We start from the raw sequence: 24,473 nt of genomic DNA, 5'->3' as shown, positions 1-24,473 counted from the left end.
TTTCCAATTTGTTAGCCACAAAAAACTAACGGAGACTGAGACGGAAGTATTCCAATGAATATATGTGTACGGAACCTCAACAATGACCATTATAATGACAAGATGTCTGCCTCGACTTCCCCTCTCTCTCACTCTCTATCTTTATTGCTGTCTCGCTCGCTGCGTAGTTCAAGTTGCAAACAGTTTTATTAAGCTGCTGAGCTCTTGTGTGTTAAAAGTCAATTTTCCAATTTGCAAACTGTCAAAAACATTCGAAAAGCAATTTGTGCCATAGCACACACACACACACACACACACAGCGAGAGAAAGAGAGTGAAAGAGAGGGAACGACTGCTGAGAGTACAAGCCAAATTGCGTATACGCCTTGTATGCTTTTGGGCGACGACACTTTGCGGCAGAAGTTTTCCAATAAAACGGCAAAACTTTGCTGCGAACAAAATTAAAGAAGACGACGACGACGACAACGGCAAACGATGAGAATAACGGTCGCCCATGGGGTTGCTCTTGTTGCTCTCCTTGTTTTCGGGGGATGATGATGCTGAACGCCATTTAAGCGGGGGGTAAACGAGAAAGAGGGAGAGGGAAGGAGGCAACAACATCAACGTCACCATTTTTCGGGATACACGGCAACGCAAATTGTTTGCTGCCAATGTGAAGTTTATGAAAAAGATTAAAGTTGAAAAGTGGTTGACTGGGCACAGCCAAGCGGAGGGGGGTGAAGCGGAGGGGGTGTTGTGGCCTGGCGCGTGCTCTGGTGGAAGAGCGGCAACAGCATCAGCATCAGCATCAGCGCGGGCTCCACATGAATGCCAAATGCCGCAGGCAGGCGGGGGCGAAGAGGAAGAGGAAGAGGAAGAAGATGGGCGGGCAACACAAAATGTAGCAAAATTGAAAATGGCTGAAACGGTCTGTGTGTGTGAGTGAGTGTGTGTGTGTGTGTGAGCGGGTGTTTGTATTTGTGTCTATGGGGTGGAAAATTGAGTTTGGTGCCAGGTTGGAGCAAGGGGGAGGGGGCGGAAAAGATAAAGAGGAAGAGCTGTTGCCACAACAGAGCGAGGCGAGCATCAAGAGCCAAAGATGAAAGCAGACAATTTGCCATCGTCATCATGATGTGGACGTTGATGATGATGACGCTGGCGATGACGATGGGCGTGCCACCCATCAATACTATGCTGTCACCCCTCCCTCACTCCCCTCTCCACTTCGCTCCACTGTCGCTGTCTCTGTCGCTGTCACTCTTTTGGGAGCTTATGACGCACCATGAATGGAAATTACAAAATTGATTTTGATGATTTAATTAAAATGAAGAAGCACAAACTCAAATTATAACAGTCGGCGACCGGCAGCAGCAGCAGCAACAGCAACAGCAACAGCAACATGGCGCTGGCTTTTGAGTGGCCTCCCACTAAAGTTGCCCCGCCTTTCTCTTCCCCTCCCTTTCTCTACATCCTCAACTCCCACTGCCGAATGTCAATATTCATTTAACATTTGAAGCTCGACTAGTGTGTGTCTCTGTCTGTGTATGTGTGTGTGTGTTTGTATGTGGCCTAAAGCTGCTAACTTTAATTTATTTTCTTCGTACAGATTTGAGAGACAGGAAATTAGACTTTGAGTTGGTTTTTGCTCCTTGAGCTTTGTTATTACTGTCACTCATCTATGCTAATTGAACTATGTTATAGATTCATTTGCCACTTAGCCAAAACTTACTAAACAGCCAAAAGTTAAAGTCAAAATGTGGCTGGCAATTAAACTAAAGACAATCTGTTTGATGCCTAATCAAAATAAACTGCATACTCATATGAATATTTGATGAATCACACAATTTTATTCTTCAAGGCAATTTCTGATTTATTATTTATACATTTATTTAACTGAATTGTTCAGAATAGTTTAAAACAAGTTGCATTCATTTACTTTTTAATGAAAGGATAATTCATATTTGCATTAAATAAATGAAGCAACTAAATGAAATATTTTTGAACAAGCTTAATTCGTTTAGATATTTAATTAGTTAATGAAATATTATTCATTTTTGCATTAACTAAATGAAGCAACTCAATAAGAGACTTATAAGAACATTCTTTAATTACAATTTGCCAGAAATTTAACATTTTAATATTTGGTTGTGTGTATATAAAAGTATATATCTCTATTAAACACAGAAATCGATTATAGTTATGTTAAATAAGCTTTCTCCATACAGTAGACTCCTCAAATAAACAAATTTACTTTAAATACGAATATTTTAAGAATTCGAAATATCTTAAAAACAAAATAATTTTAGCTAGCCCTCATTTATTGAAATAAAATAATAATTTAACATCATATCATACATTCAAAGATAAGAAAAATTAGCAATCAATGTTTCTTTTGAAGAGAATTTCTTTGTCCTGCCAAATAGTCGCTTTTTTAATTTTTATAGCATGCTTTTGGGCGTGCAATAATATATTTTTAATTAGTCACGTTTAAACGAGCTGTTAACTATTCATTCATCGCTGTGTGCACGAATATACACAACATATAAGCAATTATTCAGCAGCCTCAACTACTTATTAGCCTTAATTAGTTGCCAAAGTTGATTTGCTCGTTGGAAAAGCACAACACAACACAGCATTTTCACTTTTCGCTTTTCTGTTTGTCAACGTGGTGAAGCAGAAGCGGAGAAAAGTGGGTGGAGTGGGGGAGGTAGACAGTTAGCTGCACGCTTGGCAAATTTGAAATGCAAATCAGTTTCTGCCTGAGCGCCAAATTGACAACGAAAATAATTTTACGCGCCATTATGTTTAATTAAACAGCCGCAGCAACCAAAGCGACACACAGAATACACACACACACACACACACACACACAAACAACAACTTCCACACGCACACCAACACATACACAGAGAGACTTGTTTATGTGTGAAGTGAAAGCAGAGCAAACGACAGCAACGAACGACTGCAAAAACAACATGAACAACAACAACAAGAGCGACATAATGGTAATGAAATTTCCATCAAAAATAATTTCTTATTAATTTGCGCAAATTGCATTTAATTACTTTGAGCGCAGCGGCAGCGTTGCCGGCGGCATAACGGAAATCCAAAATATGCCACCCACTTGCAGCCCACACGCAAACACACCACACCACACCACACCACACACTCTCTGTCTCTCTCTGCCATCCACTCGCACTTGCTCTCTCTTTCGTTTGCTCGCTCTCTCTGCTTTCGATTTGCTCTCTTTGCGTTTGCCACTAATTAGACAGACGCTTGGGCTGCGCGCTGGTTGGCAGAGCTGCTCAAAAGCTTTGCACACACATATACACACACACACATTGTAACGATAATTCTAATTAGAGCTACGGGCACTAATTGAATTTTATTTCTACAGCATTTGGCCACGTCAATCGTTGTTGCTTTTTGCTGTTACGCCATTTTGTTTGTCCATCTGTCTGTCTGTCTTTCTGTCTTTCTGCTTGTTTGGGCTGTCTCTTTACTTCTGCTGCTGTCGCTGTCGCTTCTGGCGTCGCTGCTGCGCTGCTTTGTGCGTTCTCTCCTCGTGCTGTCTCGCTCTGGCATTTGTCTGCGACGGCGGCTGTTTTCATTAACAATTTGGCTGCGGCGGCCATTTTGCTTTTTTGCTCCACACTTTGTCGCTTTTGCTCTCCTACTCGTTGTCGTGCTCGCTCTGGCACGTGTAATTAAGCTCATTCAGTTTTCCAATTATCTTTGATGACCTTCGTTGATGTTCTCTTTGTTGTTGTTGCTGCTGTCAGTTCTCTTTCTACTATTGTTGTTGTTGTCTGTTTAGACACTCGCATTTTGCGCCTGATTCAATTAGCGCGTCTCCTTGTGCTGCCCAAATTCGCCTACGCCGCGTTTAATTGCCTTGCGCTCGCCTCGTAATTAACTGACACTTATCTTCCCTCTCTCTCTCTATCTCTTTTGTAGGTCTGGTTCCAGAACCGACGCGCCAAGTGGCGTCGCCAGGAGAAGTCGGAGAGTCTGCGTCTTGGCTTGACGCACTTCACTCAGCTGCCGCATCGCTTGGGCTGCGGCGCTTCAGGACTGCCCGTTGATCCTTGGCTCTCGCCGCCGCTGCTGAGCGCGCTGCCAGGTAAACTTACGATCCACAACTGTAATTTGAACTTTAATTAATAAACTTGGTTCTTTCAGGCTTCTTGTCGCATCCCCAAACTGTTTATCCCAGCTATTTGACGCCTCCTTTGAGTCTGGCGCCCGGAAATCTGACCATGAGCAGCTTGGCTGCCATGGGCCATCATCATGGGCCACCGCCGCCACCACCGCATGGGCCGCACAGTGGGCAACTGGCGCCCCCCTCTTCGGTGGCTGGGCCACCGCATCCGCCGCCACCACCGCCACCGCATTCGCATCCACACGCGCACTCGCATGCAGCAGCACATCATGCGGTGCCATCGCTGTCGTCGCATCTCTCGCCGCACCTGTCACGGATGTCGCCACACGCGACGTCGCTGTCGCCGCATCATGCTGCCGCACTTGCCGCCGCCGCCGCCTCACTGCCGTCCAGTGTCACGCCCACCAGCACCACAATGACCACGGCCTGCTCGACCACCTCGTCCTCCTCCTCGTCGCTGGAGTGCAGCGGCCCCGATGTCTGCATGTCACCGCAAAACCTCAGCATCTCCAATGCCGATTCCAATGGCGATCCGCGCGACTGTAGCGACATCGATGGAGGCAGCAACAGCAACGGCGCCGGTGGTTTGGAGAAGTGCAGCCAAGTGGAGCTGCTCGATGTGGGACGCGAGAGTCCGCCGCCGCCCTCCTCGCTGGCCCTGAAGCGTCCGACGGCGACGACGACGCCGCCACAGTCCGTTGTCGGTGGTCCGTCGGTGGACATGAGAAGCAATTCGATTGCCACGCTGCGCATCAAGGCGAAGGAGCATCTCGATAATCTGAACAAGGGACTCGTGTCCATGGTCTAGTTTAAGCCTAGTTTGAAAGTCCCTCACACTCCAATCAAAAGTCCTAATATCGTATCGTATTATCGTATATTCGTTTATCGTATTGTGTATTTTAGTTTAGCGAATCCTTCAAATTGTATAGCTAAGAACCAGTGAACCAAGAGTTTCCCCAGTCTCATAAATAAAACAGCGGCGTGTTCCCAATTTCACATTCCCCAGTAATTATTTAAGTCTTTGTTAAACACTCCCATTTATATGTTTCCCAATTCTATTATTAGTGCTAAGCGGAATACGCCGACTAAATAGATACTATTTAGCATTATTTGTAACATTTGAATAAATCCTACAACAGACCGAAATCTGCAACTAATCCCAATGCATATTAGCACAAAATAAATAAACAAGTTTTAGCTCACATCAATTTCTAAATTATTTACGCTCTCTTTTCTGGGGGGAAATGAACTTTTATTTTTGTGTGAAGTGGCGTCAAATGCAAAGCACAATTTTGTCTGACCACAAAATGAGTACACCGCAAATTGTGAACGCTTCGCATAGAGAGCAATCGATTGCGATATAATACGATTAGTGGTATTGATTTGCGGGTTCCATTTGCGTTAATGCATTAGCAGTAGATGCATGGAAATTTACTTAGATGGCAGCCAAATAAATAAGTGATGATAGTTGTTTATTTAATTTCTTTTTTTGGTTGCAAATTTTAAATTACTGATAGTCACATTAATATACTTCTATACTTTTACATAAGCATTAATTTATTTTAATTTAAAAAATATTCTTTTATTTTTAAGAAGAGTTTTGTAGAAAATAAATTTTAGATCACTAACGTAAGATTAAATGTAGTATTAAATACTAAATTTAATATAATAAAATAACAAGTAAGAAAGTTAAAATCGAGTGTGCTCCACTGTGAGATACCCGCTACCCACTTTTAATAAAGGCAAAATATTGCGGTATCATTTTCAAAATATACCGAAAATACTAAAAATATACCAAATGGTATGTTTGGTATATCGATATAGTACACAATTCAAAATATACCATAGACGGCACAATGTGCCAGATTGTCGGCCAAAGCAACTAAGACCCCTAGTAAGTAGGCGTTTTTGCCCATACAAAAGTATTTCTTTAATAACTTTCACAATTTTTATCTGATCGCAACCAAATTTTCAGGAATCGTAACTATTACAGTAATTATTGTATATACCAAAATTCGTAACTCTAGCTTTACGCTTGTTATTCGATTTTGATTTGGGGGGCGGAAGTGGGCGTGGCAAAAATTTGAAACAAACTTGATCTGCGTGCAAACATAACAAATGCTGTCGAAAAAAAATTATAGCTCTATCTCTTATAGTCTCTGAGATCCAGTGTTCATACGGACAGACGGACAGACACACAGACGGACAGACGGACATGGCTAGATCGTCTAGGCTGTTGACGCTGATCAAGAATATATATACTTTATAGGCTCGGAGATGCCTCCTTCTACCTGTTACATACATTTCCTGCCGGCACAAAGTTATAATACCCTTCTACCCTATGGATAGCTGGTATGAAAATAAAATCTTAGGTTAGTGATTGAAGGCCTCTAAAGAAAGCTCACTAGAAAGATCAATTAAGAGAGCAAGCAGTGCAGGCGCCTAAGCTGTGTAAATGTGCCGCCACTGTCCGACAGATGGCGCAACTTGTCGCTACTGAGCAAATCCACTAAAAAAAAGGGTAGCTAAAATATTTCACTTGTTCACACATCGTAATTGAATGGTGAAATATGTGATTGGGTAATGAGGCAAGCTCGATCTTGCAATTAGCCATATCAAAACGTTATCAGCATTGTTAATCGCCTTGTCAGAATCTCATTAATGACTCAATTAATAATCAAAGCCCCAAGCTGGAAGTTCTGAAGTCCTTCAGGCGCCTAAAGGAAAACCAAAAGCACGAGTAGAGACAAATTGAAATGGCTGACAAGCAGCAATTAAATGCAATTAAAAGGGACTAAATGCACAGCAAACAAAGGCGCATAATGACACATAATTGACAGGAGTAAGAGAGAGGGAGGGTGGTAAGGGGAGGGAATGTGGTTAAAGGAGGGAATGTCTTGGTCTTTGCTTGTAGTGTTTGCATGGCCACAAAGCAGTAGTCGAATCTAATAAAATAATGAATAAATTATAATTGATTAACGCCGCGGGCAATTAAAATGTAAGCACGCTGACCACCTCCCGCACACACACTCACACACCCACGAGGTTCGACCTCGGCATATTGCCATCTCACTCGCACATGTGCACAATGATAATTGCAGGCAATTACACCAGGCGCTTATCACACGCACAAAATCTAGGAAAAATCTCTTTTGAATGCACATAAAAAGGGTGTGGGGAAGAGGGAATTACAACAGCAGTAAATCGCCAGGGGAAATGAACGGGAAAATGTTGCATAGGGACAGTTATACTTAGTTATAGTTATAGTAGAGCTCGTAGTTTGCTCGTTGAGGGATATTGTGACATGCTAGGGGTGAATTTAGGTTGTGTTTATTTTGTGAGCGGCAATTGCAGCGTTGCAATCCATTTGAGACACTTAATTAATGCATGGGAAAATTACACACCTAAATGGAAGTGCATTAAACCATAAATAATGCAAAGTAATATCAATTTAAGCAGCAAGGCAATTGCTTACTGTGAATTAGTCAGCGAGAGAAGTTTTCGTTTACTAATTTTGCTTAGTTTATATTGTAGAAAAGCATTTTCAACAAATTTCAAACAAATTGAAATTGAAATCATGCAAATTGTTTTAGTGGCGCCATCTATGGCTCATTGCATATAAACCACAAACAAAGCGCAAGCAGTTTACACGCACACTGCTTGAATCTGTGCAACAAGCAGTAGAACACGTCCAAATACGTATACATTATTTATAATTTTGAGCATTTTCTATACAGAAGACTTCACTATTATTTGTAATTTTAAATCTATGTTTTTATATAAATGCTCACAAAATAAATATAAATTATATATGCAATTTTGACAAGCAAGCAGTGCAATTATATACTGTTCAAAGCTTCTAAGACTTATGAGCTTTCACAACTGCAAACTGCATGTGAGCTTTCAATATGCATTAATCAATCAAAAGACAATTTCGTGCACATTCAATTTCCCAGCTGTCAAACTGTAAATGAACCATGAGAAGGAAATGTGCAGTCAACTAATAAGTGCACTTATTATTAGCTGCACGCTGATTGAGTGATAAAGAAAAACAAAAATAAAGGGCAACACACAAAGGAAAACAATTTCAAGAAGCAGCAGATATGTTTGTGGTAGGTGCCAAGCACCATATAAGGCGAATATACAACACAACAGCCTCCCCCAAGATCAAGCAGAAGCAAAACACATGTGCACAATTGGAATGGGCAAATATCGCCCTCCCGCTCCCTCTCACTTAACATAGTCGTCTGCTTTGTCAGCGTTGGACCAAAAATAAAGTGCATTATACAAATTGCAGTGGAAGCCAAGTGCAAGACAAAGTCCAAGTGAATTGAACTTGAAAGACAAATAATAAAAAAAACGAGTAAAAGAGCGCGCCAACAGCAAATGACGAATTAAAATTCCTGAATCATTTTTGCGCAAAACAACATTGGGATCAGCTTTTGGACCAGACGACTAGACAGCGACAAGTGTTCCACAATTCAATGCAGCAAACTGCGAAGCTATGCACAGAAAAAAAATCAACTCTCCTCTCACTCTCTCTTCTTAACTCTCTCACTCTTTAGCCTATAAATAGAAATTGTCAAAAACCACCGAGTCCGAATGGATGGCGCCTCATGGCCATGCGGGGTGGAGAGTGGAGAGCAGGTGGAGGGAAGTGCCGTTGTGCCAAGGCAAACGAGGGTAGGAATGGGAGGGACGGGAGCCAATGCTAAGCAAGCAGCTGCCCTCAAACATATAACTTCCGATTCAACTAGCCAAATGCACAACTACATGAATGTGTACTCTAAACATATATTCCATTACAGACACACACACATACATACATATATAATTCATACATCTGCACTCGCATCCACAATTGGATCGTATTCGATTTTGCTGCCCACAAGATATATCGCATATTGATGACATACAGCTGATCGTGCCCGTTTGGTCGATGATGAAAGCGTTGGCGGTATTTCTTTTCATATTTCTTTCATTCTTTTTTCTCTTTCATTTTAGCTGTTGGTGTTGCTGTTGCTGTTAGCGTTGCTGTTGTTCTATGCGCTTGTTGCTTGTTGTGTATATAAAATAACAATGTTAAAAATAAAAATCTTCAGCACGAAATGAAACCAGCGCCAAAACAGCGCACAACACAACACAACAAATTATCGAACAGCATTTTCTATACATACAATATCTATATATTAGATATATCCTCGCCTACATATAGATGTATCTGACTGAAAAATATTCTGCTCTGGCCGCACACCATAAATGTCCGCGTCATTTATTTCATTTGCTTATAGAGAGCATATGCTGATTATACACTTTAGGTTGGGCCCAATATCATTTTTTACATTCATTATTAAAATTTAACATATGTTAATTATGAATTAAATATTAAAAAATTGTGAATTGAATATTATCAACACTAATTTCATAAGATTTGTTCAGATTTTCGCTTTTATTTTATTGTTCAAATTGTTCAAATGATGTTGGCAATATTCTTAATAAGGGAAATATAAATTTAATATAAATGAAATAGACTACACCTTTTTATTTTATATCTAAGGTTGAACCAATTTTATGAAAATTTATTAGTTTGGTTAATGGAATAATCATACTGATCAAATTTACTGAAATATTTATGTATAATAAATTTAATAATTATTCGAAAAAACTGTTTAAAATGTTAAGTATAATGAAATAAGGCTGTTAAAATTAAAACATAATGAAATCATGAAAGTATCTTCATTGTTATTGACAAAACTAAATGAATTTGTTATTACACATATTCCTACAACTTGTTTATATTTTCCTATAATATGATCTAATATTCTTTAGGAATTTGAATCGCTTCAAATATTTAGCTGAACCATTTTCTTAGGCCCACTCTAATCTATAGAAAGATCCGTGTGTATACTGCTTATTTGCCATAAAAATATTTCAACATTTTGCCTTCTCTCTTCAAATAGTGCTTTGCTTCTCTGTTGCTTCTCTATTTCGTATGCGTTTTCTATTTTTTTCGTATTTCGCTTTGTGTTCTTGAATGTATTTTCATCGCTCTGGAGTCAAATGCGCGTAGTACAGTGCGGCATTCATAGGCTATGCGAATTGTATTTTGGTCGCATTTAACATATACATAGATATATAGATATATAGCTATATAGTCATATTCTTGAGTGTGTTTTCACTGGTTTCGATATGACCACTTGTCTGCTTTGGGTTTAAATTATTGCAGGCAGCACGTGAATCCATTTATGACTAAATATTTGTCGTTTTGAAAAACTCAATTGAATTGGGGAATAAATCGTATGCAGACATTACTTATGTTCGAGATTTGAAATGCGATATATGGTCTATGTGTGTATCTGAGTATTTTATTATTATTTCAGCAACTAGCTAAACAAACCGAGCATATGAACATGGGAATACAATGAAACTCAGATACTCGAATGCTCTTTCAAAAATGTTCCATGCCAGACTCTGGAAAATGTTTAGCTTCTCCCTTTCTCACACACACACACAACATCACTTCTCTATCTTTTTTGTTCCTTCTAGTAAATTAAAAATAGAAACCATCTCCAGAGGCAGTGCACTCAATTCTCCACGAATCGAAATTCTAATTTGGATGCGGCATCGAATTCTGATTGGGATTCCGATTTGTTGTAGGAGAACGGGTGTTTATGCGCCTGGTTGACCTGATTTACTTATTCCCCCGATTCCCCTCTCCACATGCTTCAGGCGCTGCCTCAAATTAACTGCCAAGTGGCGCATTTTATGATAAACAACAGGCAGCAGATGCAGCTGCAGTTGCCGTGGCAGTTGCATGTGGCACACGTTGCACGTTCCAGCTGCCACACACTCGATGCTGCCGGACTGTGGTCAGTGTGAATTTGACCACAAATGCGCTAAGCAAATCAATGACAATCAGCATTGACAATGGCGATTAGCTCAATTAGCCACCAAAGAGGGGCGATTGTGGTTAAAACCCTTTCACTCCATTTGAATGCGATTCAGTTCGATTGTTTGTTTCACACGCGTGTTTACACAAATATGTGGAGAGAGGAAGGAAGGGCAAAAGGCAAATCCAATAAACTGGCAAACTAATTTACAATTAATGCCAGGGATAGTTTTTGGTCACTTTGATGAACTTCTCCCCACCACGGAAAAATAGAAAACACATTTGGCAACTTCATAAAAATTCCGCAAATTGAGCTGAAAAGCAGACTTAAGGGTTGCTTCACCCACGCCAGAAAGCAACGACAGCATCATCATCAACATGATTATCTTGCCTCACGATGTGGCAGCCACAGCCACAGCCATGTAACGGCTTGTTGCCTTGGCTTTGGGCGTCTGTGTGCATTTCGCTTGAGCTGTCAAATGCGCAGCGCGCATCTCCATCCCTTGAACTCCTCCCACCCTGGTCGCAGTCTCACAGTCTCAGTCTGTGTGATGTGGTGGCCACTTTGTCACCCAAAACAGCCGCCGCCAATGTCACCGTTACAGGCTCAATTGCAATTTGTTTTCGTTGATTCCCAGCCCAGGCAGCCAGTCAACCGGACGGGGCCAGACTCTGACCCCCGGACACGTTGTTTACTTAGGAACCGTGGTACGGGATTGAGTTCGGAAACGGTTTTTGGGTTTGGGTTTGAGTTTGGGTTTTGATTTCAGCATTCTGATGGGGCAGCATTGGCATTGGATAATTCACAAATGAATCCCTTTAGTGTTGGCAATTGGCACACGTGCACTAAAACAACAGCGCTACCAGGATACGTGCTCATTATTAAAATTCCTTGGTAAAAGCCAAAGCCAAAGCCAACGACAGTCGACAGTTGACAGCGACGCCCCACTATACAATTGACTGAGTCTTATTAAATTTTGATTTAACCATTTATACAAATCTATGTATTTGCCATTCAACTCGCACTCCTTACTCTATCTATCTCTCTCTCTCTCTGCTCAACTGAGCTGAGATTTTGTTGTGCTTCGGTTTCAGCCTCAAGGCAACCGCCTGTGACCTCGGGCCATTGTTTGTTCTTTGGCCTGATGCGATTTGATTGCGATTATGGCGCGAGTTTTGATTGCTCATTTGGAAAACATTTGGATACAATTTCAATGGCTGCCCGAACAGGGAAAATTATATTGCAACTTAATGCTTGACATGCGGGTTGTTCACTGGTTAAATAAACTTTATGTGACTTCTTTGAAAAGAGCGTAATATAGAAGAACTTCTCATATTAAAAAGAAAAATTCCATTCAATTCAATTGATTTGAAACTCGCATCGCAATCACTGACAAATTGTAAGTACATCTTTATTGCGTGCAAATATCATGGCATACAAATATTTATAGCATAGTGTAAATATGAAAACCTAATACGTTATGAGATGTATATCACAATTTTTACTTTCAGGAAAACGAATTGTATGTAAAATATTTTTACTATTAATTTATATATTAAGAAAGTTGATGACTTTTATATTACTTTATTTTAATATTAAAGAAATTTCGAGTTTGGTTTTTGTATAGTTGAGCTAACAATATGCAGACAAATATTAAGAACAACACTTTCAATGATAAATAGAAATTTAATTTTATTTAATTCAATTAATGAATTTACATATATTATTAAGAACAAAGTTTACATTGATAAATAAAATTTAGTAATATTTAATTCATATATTTAATTATTAAAGACCGATCTTTATTTCAATTTATTTCAGAACACTTTATTTAAACAACTTTTAAATGTCGTAAGTCGGTTTGAATTTATAATTCAATATAGAGTACAAGTCAATTAGAATTTTTGTAATTAAGAAATATTAATAATAAAAAACCAATTAAAGAAAAAGTTTTCATAAATGAAAATACTTTAAAATAATATTTTAAAAGTATATCTAGGTTAGATTTTTCATATATAAAAAATATTGTTTTACTTATAATAAAATTTGTTATAGTATATTATTAATAGTATGAATATTAAAATTTTTTTTAATTGAAAACTATCCCAATTTACATTTTTTCAGAAAAAGTTATTTACTTTTCATTAAAAGTATAGTCTTTCATATATTAGTAAATATTGTTTTAAGTTTTTGTTGATTATTTTTGAAAATTGTTGTATATTCAGTGCAAAGTAGATATTAATAGAAAATGTTTGAAATAGAAATTATCTGTCTGATTGTGATATAATACATTTGTTTCAACACTCAAACAAAAAGCAAAAAAAATTAAGATTGTTTGTTAGCGAAGACAGTTCTACTAAATTTTTAGTATATTTTGTGAATAAGATATGAACTTATATTATGTAACGTTAATTTTATGCCATATCCCAGAATATCTTAACTTTACATTTACATGTTTATAATTAAACTTAATAAAGAATTATTATCACTAGAGAAAATGCAAAATTATTAAGCAGTATTAATTTCACAGAAAGGGTATATATAATTCGATGTTGGTAGTGGTCAAGTTTTCCTTCAAAATATGTATGAAAGGAAGTGGAAGAAGAAGCAGCAGACTGAGACTCTGGGTTGTTACCATCCTAAGTTAAATATAGCACATCGAAAAGCTAAATATACTTATTAACTTAAATGATATTTTGGCGAATTGAAATTAAAATCATAATAGGCATAGATTAGTCATTCCCATTGGCCGTCTGGTCCTAAGCCTTTCCAATGAATATCTACACTAAACTTATGTATGTACTCGTATATCTGATTAGGTATAGTAGCTGTATAGAGATGTAGTCTATGCTCGTATTGCGCCAATAAAAAAAAAAAAGCATATGGCCTCGCTGTCCTATTTGCGACATAAATCTTTTCGTTTTCATTTCGAGCAAAACAACATATTTACTATGTAGATACATATGTACGTATAGTAGTGGCTGTATCTCTGATCTGCATCTACTATATAGTAAATAAATACATATGTATAGGTGTTATATGTTTGCTCTCGAATGTTGCATGTTGTTGGAAGATCATTTTGGTTCACAGAGACTATGCCATAAAACGTAAACATGCCCCACTTAGTTGCAGCTAAAAATAAAATATAAACCTAATTTAAATGGATACCCTGCAAGGGCCATAGCCCGATCCTCCAGCCTCCGAGCTCCCCCCAGCCGAGATGCTGAAGTGCTGCGGAGTTGCATACAATTAACAATTGTAAATAAACAATTTAGTTAAATTATGCTCATTACATTGCCAGATACATGCATATATATGGATGGGGATGGGAGTGTGGGCGTGGACTTTTGGGGCTGCTGAGCGCAATGGGAAATATGACCAAAAATAGAAGTGCGAACAGTGGAATTTCATTGAAGGTGCAAACGTGCGCGCCAAAAAAGAGAAATGAGAAATGCGAAACAAGAAAAGCACTGAGAGATGTGCTCGATGCGCGATGCGAGAAAATATCGAAAATAGAAAATGAATTTATTACGACATACGAAAAACACGAAAGTTATGAAAAAATCAAGAATATAGGCTGTGTAGAGCAGGGGGATGTGGGCGCGGCAAAATGGGAACGAGGCAAAACGAAACGAAATTAATGTTCGAAATCCCCCCACGACCTAAAAAGAAACCAAGAATTGCTGCTACACAACGTAAAAATACCAACAAAACGCATACAAGTATTTTTTTTTCTGTTTGCTCTCACACACACGCACACCCGCGCAGTCCAAAGAGAGAGCGCAATTTAAGAGACAGAGGGAGAGCGAGAGAGCGAGATCGCTGGAGCAGCAGTCTTGCCTTATACGGCACTTTTGGACTCGTCACGAACTCTGGTCGGGCGTCGTCGCGCGCACGAACGAGGCAGCCGATGTCGAGATGCTGCGATTGCCGATTGCCGATTGCCAACAGCACGCTCGATCATGCCGAACATGTTAGCGCGCTCTCGCTCGCGCCTGCAGCATCGCAGCATTGTCCAAAGGCGGCCCCCCTATGCTAAGGATCTATTTTTAGGCGCCACACAGCGACGCCCGAAGGTGGGCAGATATCCATGAGCGCGTCTGTAGCTGTATCTGTATCTTTAGCTGTGTTTGTTGTTGCTACTGCTAATGCTGATGCTTTGGATGCCACTGCTCGGAGGGGGGAGAAGACGGAGCGGCGGCAGCGGCAGCAGCAGCAGCAGCAGCGACTGCGGCTGATGTTCAATTTTCTTGGACGCCACGAAAATCGCAGCTGGTATAAAATCTGAATGCCAACGCGGGGATCGTTAGTCAGTCAGTTGTGTTCCAAAGCGTACACATTGCCGTAATTCTTGATTTAAATTCCCGTGGTACCGTAATACAAAACAAACTCCAGACAAAATGTGTGACGATGAGGTTGCTGCTTTGGTCGTTGACAATGGTGCGTATACCACAAAAGATAGAACCAAACCACACAATCAGTTAAACAGTCAAATGGGACAATCAAATGGATTATTCATACTCGTCCTACTAGAAATCAATGCATAACGCAAAAAGTGGATTACATTTTGCAAGGATATTTACAGTGCAGTGCTCGAAAGTGATTCAAGAAATTCTTAAGAATTTCCGATAATTCAATAAACATTGAATTTATATCAAAATTCAAAAACTATGAAGAGCATCAAACATTTTTCAACACATTCGCAAAGAATTGTGATATTTATCAACATTTCGAGATAATATTCAAATTTCCGCAATTTCTATCTAAGAATTGCGAAATTCCCAACAAATATCTACATTTTTTGTCACATTCTACAAGAATTGTGATAATAACGAAAATTTCACGAACAAATATCCAAAATCCACAAAATTCCACACATTCCCAAAAAGAATTGTGATATTTCCGACGAGTTCCCGCATTTCAGATTAATTTCCTAGTAATTTGGGATATTTTCCCACACAGAAATTGGAATATTTTCCCACACAGAATTTGAGTTCTATGAGCTCCCCAGAATCATTCCACACAGAATTTCAGTTCTATGAGCTCCACAGAATCATTTCACACAGAATTTCAGTTCTATGAGCTCCCCAGATTAATTTTGCTAGACATGATCCGTTTTCTTAGTCACTCTTGATACGGAACGAATTTGCGATACTCGAAAGGCAAATTTTCCGCTAGTTGTTCCCCGTAGACTGGGCAAGCGCAAATTTCTTGTGGTTTTTGCTAACCGGACGTATTCTCTGTCTATGATGATGCAGGCTCCGGTATGTGCAAGGCCGGTTTCGCCGGTGATGACGCACCCCGTGCCGTCTTCCCCTCCATTGTCGGTCGTCCACGCCACCAGGGTGTGATGGTCGGTATGGGTCAGAAGGACTCGTACGTCGGTGATGAGGCCCAATCCAAGAGAGGTATCCTCACCCTGAAGTACCCCATTGAGCACGGTATCATCACCAACTGGGATGATATGGAGAAGATCTGGCATCACACCTTCTACAACGAGCTGCGTGTTGCCCCCGAGGAGCACCCCGTTCTGTTGACTGAAGCCCCCCTGAACCCCAAGGCTAACCGTGAGAAGATGACCCAGATCATGTTTGAGACCTTCAACTCGCCAGCCATGTACGTCGCCATCCAGGCTGTGCTCTCCCTGTACGCTTCCGGTCGTACCACCGGTATCGTTCTGGATTCCGGTGATGGTGTCTCCCACACCGTCCCCATCTATGAAGGTTATGCCCTGCCCCATGCCATCCTCCGTCTGGACTTGGCTGGTCGCGATTTGACCGACTACCTGATGAAGATCCTCACCGAGCGTGGCTACTCTTTCACCACCACCGCTGAGCGTGAAATCGTTCGTGACATCAAGGAGAAGCTGTGCTATGTTGCTCTGGACTTCGAGCAGGAGATGGCCACCGCTGCTGCCTCCACCTCCCTGGAGAAGTCTTATGAACTTCCCGACGGTCAGGTGATCACCATCGGTAACGAGCGTTTCCGTTGCCCCGAGTCCCTGTTCCAGCCTTCCTTCTTGGGTATGGAATCGTGCGGTATCCATGAGACCGTCTACAACTCCATCATGAAGTGCGACGTGGATATCCGTAAGGATCTGTACGCCAACATTGTCATGTCTGGTGGTACCACCATGTACCCCGGTATTGCCGATCGTATGCAGAAGGAAATCACCTCCCTGGCCCCATCCACCATCAAGATCAAGATCATTGCTCCCCCAGAGCGCAAATACTCCGTCTGGATCGGTGGCTCCATCTTGGCTTCCCTGTCTACCTTCCAGCAGATGTGGATCTCCAAGGAGGAATACGACGAGTCCGGCCCTGGCATTGTCCACCGCAAGTGCTTCTAAGCATTTACACCACCCACTCCACCAACACCACCACCTGCGGCATAGCGATGCATGCTTGGCTCTTAGCCTTGTTCTGTATCTGCTATGTGTGTGGGTCATTAAGAACAAGAACAACAACACAACCATCCAACAACATCTGAGATGCTTTTGAATGTCATTTAACCAATGTGTCATCCCTTGGTTCCAGATTATTTTTGTACTGACTGAACACTCTATCAAAATGAAAACGAACCCCATTTAATTGTTTTTTTGTGTTTTCATCGAATGTTAATTATCTGATTATTTTATAAGAACTACCACCTCCTCTTGTTTTGTATATAATAACATCATCAATAGTATTATGGGGACTATTGTTACGAAATGTAAAATAATCACATGAATGTAATTTTAATTAAAAAAAAAATTTATAATTATTTATAAATAAAAACGATTTTTTAGATTTAATTCTTTTCTAAAAATAACAACAATATGGTTTTGAGCACTGTCGAGTGGATCATTCAGCCACTATGGGGCGGGGCATTCTTGATCTATCCAGTTCGATCTAGATATACCTAAAACATTTCAAGCATTTCTTCCTTGTAGTGATCTCTTTCATGATCTTTGGATGAATGCTTCTGGTTTTGGTTTTCTATTTCTGGTTGCACCTCGAAAGCTTTTCCAGGCACACACCCCGTTTCATATTTCCAAAAGCTTTTCGGGGTATTCATTTTGAAAAGCCAAAAATATTCTTGAAATGCTTTTTCGGCATGTTGTGTGTATTCGAAATATTCAAATCTTTATTTTTGGATATTTTTAGCAGACACCAAAAGGCATTCCAAAGCCAAAGCAGAGAGAAGAAATGCTTGTAGCATTTGTTTATAAAAAGTAACTCGATAGGCCATGACGCAGATTGCCACATAGAACATAGAACAGCTTCGCCCTGAATCGCATAGTTAGCGATGATCAAAGACATTTGACAAATCACTTTGAATTTGTCTGTCGAATCTGCGAGCTTCAGAGAAAAATTAGGGAAATGCATACCCTGTAATTATATAATTATATTTCGGTATTCATTTAAGATACATAGATTTGCAGATTTGCAGAAATCTAAAATCTGCAAAGTACTACATATTGTAATACAAATATACATATTCAATATTTAGAATTCAAAATTAGTTGAATAGTTCAAGATTGATAGAGTTTCAGTAGAGCTTATCCACTAGAGAAATCTGTAGAAATAAAAAATTAGGTACTATATATTAGAATTATGTAAAAGAAGAAATTGTAATTGGTAGATTAATTTGTTGTAGTATTTATTAAGAAATCTTAGAGATCAATTAAAGCGATTCTAGAGATCGATTACAGCAATTATTTATGTACATATGTATAAAGTTTATTATATATGTCACCAATCACAAATAATATTTAACTTTGTAAATTAAATCAAATTGTATATTTATACATTATTAACTATAAAAATAATGATATCTTTTTATTATTATACTCTATATTTTTCTACTTTAATTTACATTTCTATTGTATCTTCACATACATTTGTTAGATATTTATAAACCTATTAACATACAAACAAATTTTATTTAAATTTCTGAAACAATATCCCGATGTTTAGTTATACCTTCTGTATCATAAATACAGAGTATTGATGGCACTGCCAACGTCAATTATGGCCAACAGATTGCCCAAAATTAGCGACAATCTAATGCGCCAACTGCAATGCAGACAAATTAGCTGCTGCCCCTTGACTGGCATTATGATCAATCTTGTGCAGCGAATGTTTCTGCCACTAATTGCGGCTGCAACAAATGCACGAAAGAGACAAGTACTGACTGAAAGACAGAGTCAGACAGTTGGACAGACAGACAATTAGTCAGCGGATCGTTGGGGCGTTTAATTAGAACTCGATCTTCATGAATGAAATGCAATTTTTCGCGGTCGCCAGATGCAGATGGGTAATTAATGAGTGCGAATTTTGGCCTAGAGCCAGAGACGCGTTTGGCTAATAAGTTGCATAGCCGAATGAGTGCTAAAATGGGCGCATGTTGCATGCAACACTCGCACACACACACATATACGCACAACAAAAGTTGATGTCGTCAATTCTGATTTCGGTTTCTCAAGCGAATCACTTTACAGGGCGCTGCACAACAATGCCAAAGTCAAAGGCGAAGCTTAAGCCATGCCATTAAAATGCAGAGAACCAGCCCACAGATCTAGAGTCATAATATGTAGTAAGTAAAAGTCTGCAACCCCAAAAGGTTCGGCCCACTAATCAATTTGCACAAAAACAAAAATAAACACGCACACAATGAGGGAATAAGCACGTCGAAATAATGCAATTTTCTGTATTTAATTTCCATACAAATTCGATTTGATTTGATCCATAATAAAGAGCACAAATACACTGAAGTACCACGATGACGATTTCGAGTACTCATAAATATTATATCGTACTCGTACTGCGGAACGTCCCATATGGTCAATTACGTGCAGCACAAAGCGAGGGGCACATCATGTTCTTCAAGGAGCTTTGCGACCGCCTCATGCACACACGCACACACACACACCGACGACTCTCACACACACCAGCGCGCACACATTGTTTTCACTTCAATTATTATCGATGCCAGCCAAAAAATAAAAAAAACCGAACTTGTATTCACTCAAGCGTATGAAAAGTGCTCCTGAGACTTTCCAAGTTTTGCAAAAATTAAACAAGAAGCTTTTCAAGAGCTTTACAAAAGTTGCTTGAAAACATGTCAAACTTTTTCAAAAAAAAATTATCTTAAACACTTAAATAACTGAAGCTTTGCAGTTTGACCCTTTTCAATTCATGTTAAGAGCTGAATTCTGAACGAATATAAAACGAAAGTTGTCATTTAAGGTGAGTTTGCAAATAAAACTACTCAAAGCACATTATTCTGATAATCAGAATAATTCTTAAAGAAAATTTAGTATAAGAACTGTTCATTTAATAGTTAAAAAAAGAAAAAATATGTATTTATTGTTCATACTCCTTTTTTGTTAATACTAATTAAATAAATATAAATAAATGAAGTTCTAATAGAACATGTAGAACTTGCTTCCACTACTACCATTATTTACTATTAACTTAAAAAATAAAATGATTATTGATGATTTATTATCTTTTCTTTATTATCTATCTATTATCTATTCACAAAATCAGTTCACAAATAAAGCAATCATATACTATCATCACCCAAGCAACGTTCAAATATCAACCCTCAAATATAAAATTAAGTCTATTACCAATCCAAAAACATGCTTAAAAATAGTAAATGCCATTTTAATAAACGAAAAATGTATGTAAAGATTATAAAATTGGAAATTGAATGAGCATTGTTGAGAAAAAGTGCAGACAGAACGAATATTGCTTGAACAAGGCGATTTAATTTGATTGATTTCAATTTGATGCCCACTCCATGATGGCGAAAGTGCACGCGATAAATATTCACAAAAAATATTCACTCGCATAGTATTCGTATTCGTATTGGTATTCGTATACGAAAAAGAATACTCGGTAATAAAAGCGTCACATTTGATTGCATTTTTTGTGTGAAATTGGGCTGACAATGTTCGCTGACCAAATAAAAAGAGGAACACGAATCCATTCAGCTGCAAATCGGAATGGGTGAGAGAGGTGAGAGAGTCTATAAAGGGGTGCATCATCATCGACATCGACATCGACATCGTCATCCTCATCGAATGGGGGTGATTGTGTGTTGTTCCTTTACACACACGCATGTCCTGATCGTCCTCCTGCATGGACTGCATGCTGGGTAAACGTGTTAGGGCTGAATCCACCAGCATCGGCACTGGCAACAACAACAACGACGACGACATCGAAAAAATTGCACTTTACGCAATTTATGTGCAAATTTCCTCAATGACTTTAAAGCAATGCCCAAAGGGGGAGGCAGCGATAATTCAGGCATTGAAAATGGCATTATAATCGCGCGCTAATTGACTCTAATCGACTTGCTCCTCTGCTACATTTTTGTGGGGGGTGTTTTAACCTTTAAGCCCAACCCAAGTCGAGTTGAGTTGAGTTGAGTTGAGTTGAGCCATGAAATTGGTTTTAACACTTGAGTGTTGGCAACATTCTTGAATACACTTCCCACATACATTCCATTATCTTTTGGCCAAGACTTCAGTACTTGAAGACGCATAGTATTTATAGTATGAATGACACTTAAGCACACTCCAATTCAAGGGCGTGTGTGTAAGGTGAGTGTGTGTGATAAGTCTCTCATTTGTCTTAGCTCAAACATGAAATGCCCACAAATTAGTGCGAGTAATGCGTCTATTTAACAGCTATTTGGTAATTTAAATAAGCCGACGACAGAAGCGTCGACATTTGCAAACCCAAGTTCCAAAATCCTACCACGCATCACACACATATCCTTTAGCCTTCGTGTCCTTTGTGTCCTTTCACATGCACACACACGACGAGTGCTAATACCTGCCCGAATCGAGAGACATTTTCACAGCAATGAAAATGGGAAAATAATTATGCGCCTGATTTAACTGTAAATGCCTGCTAATTTCTCACAAATGCCAAATACATTTCACACTCTCAGTCCCGATCCCTTTCCTCCTCCCTCTCTCAATGTGTTTCGAGTGTTTTGCACTTGAATTTTGCTGTTGATTTTCCTTTCTTTCTTTTTTTTTGCGTTGTGTCTTTGCTAGGACAATTGGCATTTGCATTGGTCGAGAAACCTTTTTTAAACCTTCAAAAAGTGCCGCAGCTGAGCAGCAGAAGCAGAAAAAAATCTGCTGTTGCTTATAAAATGGCTTCACTCATCAAAATATGAGTTCATGTGTGTTGACAGCAGCAACAGCAAACATAAAAACTGAATAAAAGGAAAGAATAAAGCAGCTTCAACTGTGATTGTCGTGCAGATACCCTGTAGTCAACTCTGAAATTATTAAACACATTTTAATATAATATTTCGATATTGAATCATTCTTCTTTGCTCTTTCCAATACAACATTTAATAATAATATCCTATCCTATCCTATATATATATTTATTTAATCTATGAATCGCAAATAATAAACTTCAATATATAAAATATCTTTGACGAGTCGAAAACCAGTAATTTATTAAAAAAAATAAGTTAGCTTAGTTCAAAAGTAAATTTTACAAAAATGAAAAATATTATCAGCAGTATATTGGTCATTTTTATTTTATTACTTTTCAAATAAAATGTAATAAAATTTCTTTAAATTTGCAGCAAATTCTCTTACCGATGTCAATACTGAATAAATTCGTTCAAATCAAATTTTATAACATATAAATTTTCAATTCCCAGTAACATTTTCTCCCAAACCTTTCAGCAACTTCTCCTTGCATTATTATTTGCTCCTATCAACTGTGTATACTCCACTTTATACCCTCCCGCCCAGTAGGTGCAACATTTGCAGCTGGCCACGCCCACTGCGATAAAAACTTCATTGCACTTCAATATGGTCTTGGAAGTGGAAAAAAGAAATGCTAAATTGTTGGCCACAGTCAAGGAAATGGCTGAGGAAATTCGCATTTATTATAATCGTCGCATAATCATGGGAAATGCGAAAAGTGAAAAGGAAAATTGCTGTCAATACGCAATAGAGCAAAAATTGCCAGCAGATCAAAAAAAAAAAACAAATAAACTCAAATGAAATAAAATTAATTCGCCAAAGTCAAAGACCGAAGAAGACGTCGAAAGCGAAGGCGAAGGCGACATTCACAATGCTCAAACTTTGCAATTTGTGGCGCGTTTCCGGTTTCCGTTGTCAGCGTGAATGACGACAGACGACAAAATGGGGGAAGCTAAGGGAATTGTCATCAATTTTGTTTGATGTGCCTTCTCTCTCTCTCCATCTCCCTCTCTCGCTTCGTTCGACGACCGATTAGCTGTCACTTAGCGGCAGTTAAGAGTGCCATTCAGTTTATTAAATCAGGCGTAATAATTGGGCCAAATCAAGCAACTGTATTTCTGAGTTCAACTCAATCTAGATGGCCTTGTTTTAGACCATTACGATGAGATTATCGAACACATTTAGTTTGCCACTTCAAAATTCGAGCAGTTCGATTCGTGAGTAAAGCAAACGAAATTTTGTTTTGGAACTTTTAAAGATGCGTGTTGCACCTTCTGACTTTGATTGGCCCATCAATTCCTCCATCAATTATATATCCAATGAATTGGGTAAGTATTGAAAAAAGTATTCATTATTTATGTAGCCGATAACTCTCAGTTTGTAGAACGCACTCATTTGGCGCGTTCGCCGCAAGTGCTGCAAGAATTGAATTCCATAACTGAGCCGTGGAATGAAATGGGTCAAGCGGAAGGTGCACGTCTGAAGCAGCAATCAAATGTGGATCTCTAGGATCAACAATCATCGTCATCGTATCCAAATCAAAATGCAAAGTTGTGAGTAACAGCAACACCTGTCGAGCTGCCTTTTTCACCTGGCAATTAATCATGGAAACTCTGTTCCCCAAAAATACTCCGTCGAATATAATAAAAACAAACAAAACTAAAAGCGACAACAACTTGCACGCTATACTATAATACTACAAAGGGTTGCACTCTGAGGGGTGCACTGAAGAGAGGAGGGTGTCCGGGGGAAGGTTAGACAAATACAAATTTGTGACAAAGTTACGGAAATTTAATTAAAATCAAATACGCTCTCATTGCCAACGCGCTTTTGGCCAACACCCCAGCCAACTCTTAGCCAGGGTGTTGCCAAAAAAGGGGTAGCAAATTCTCACTCAGCTGTGACTTGATAGTTTATAACACGCTCTCTCTTCCCCTCCCTCCGTCCTCTCTCTCCCAACTGCATGTGTGTGAATGTCACTAGTTTTCCGCGTCGTTTAATAAACAAAATGTAAACAAAGTTTAACAGCAATGACACACACACAGACACACACATGCCTCACACACTCACAATCTCGCACTCGAGCCTTTTGTTGTTGCTTTTGCCTTTTATTAATATTATTTATGAGCCTGTGGTTGTGTTTTTTTTCTCTTTTTTTGTCGAATGCCCGCGGCAAGGTGAATACAAAATATCTAACCATGAATCCATCCATT

At 39.1% G+C, this 24,473-nt stretch overlaps 3 protein-coding genes across 3 annotated transcripts in view; all 3 read left to right on the top strand.

Annotated features, from left to right (window-relative positions):
* Window positions 1-5,359, top strand: part of LOC132791925 (retinal homeobox protein Rx) — a 30,539-nt gene extending 25,180 nt beyond the window's left edge. The window contains exons 5-6 of the mRNA XM_060801055.1: window positions 3,936-4,101; window positions 4,161-5,359. Of these exons, the coding sequence (XP_060657038.1) occupies window positions 3,936-4,101; window positions 4,161-4,948 (954 nt within the window). The 3' untranslated portion in view covers window positions 4,949-5,359. The remainder of the gene's footprint in view (window positions 1-3,935; window positions 4,102-4,160) is intronic.
* Window positions 5,360-15,316: 9,957 nt separating this feature from the next.
* Window positions 15,317-17,620, top strand: LOC132788680 (actin-57B). The gene is made up of 2 exons (XM_060796198.1): window positions 15,317-15,470; window positions 16,289-17,620. The coding sequence occupies exons 1-2, from the start codon at window positions 15,431-15,433 to the stop codon at window positions 17,377-17,379; spliced, it is 1,131 nt and encodes a 376-aa protein (XP_060652181.1). The 5' UTR covers window positions 15,317-15,430; the 3' UTR covers window positions 17,380-17,620.
* Window positions 17,621-23,422: 5,802 nt separating this feature from the next.
* Window positions 23,423-23,925, top strand: LOC132790918 (uncharacterized). Its single transcript, XM_060799676.1, has 2 exons — window positions 23,423-23,588; window positions 23,645-23,925. Exons 1-2 carry the CDS (start codon window positions 23,519-23,521, stop codon window positions 23,767-23,769), a joined length of 195 nt encoding a protein of 64 aa, XP_060655659.1. The 5' UTR covers window positions 23,423-23,518; the 3' UTR covers window positions 23,770-23,925.
* The last annotated feature ends 548 nt before the right edge of the window (window positions 23,926-24,473 follow it).

Source organism: Drosophila nasuta, chromosome 3, assembly GCF_023558535.2.
Source record: "Drosophila nasuta strain 15112-1781.00 chromosome 3, ASM2355853v1, whole genome shotgun sequence".
Lineage (NCBI taxonomy): Eukaryota > Metazoa > Arthropoda > Insecta > Diptera > Drosophilidae > Drosophila > Drosophila nasuta.
This window is presented reverse-complemented; position numbering and strand designations above follow the sequence as displayed.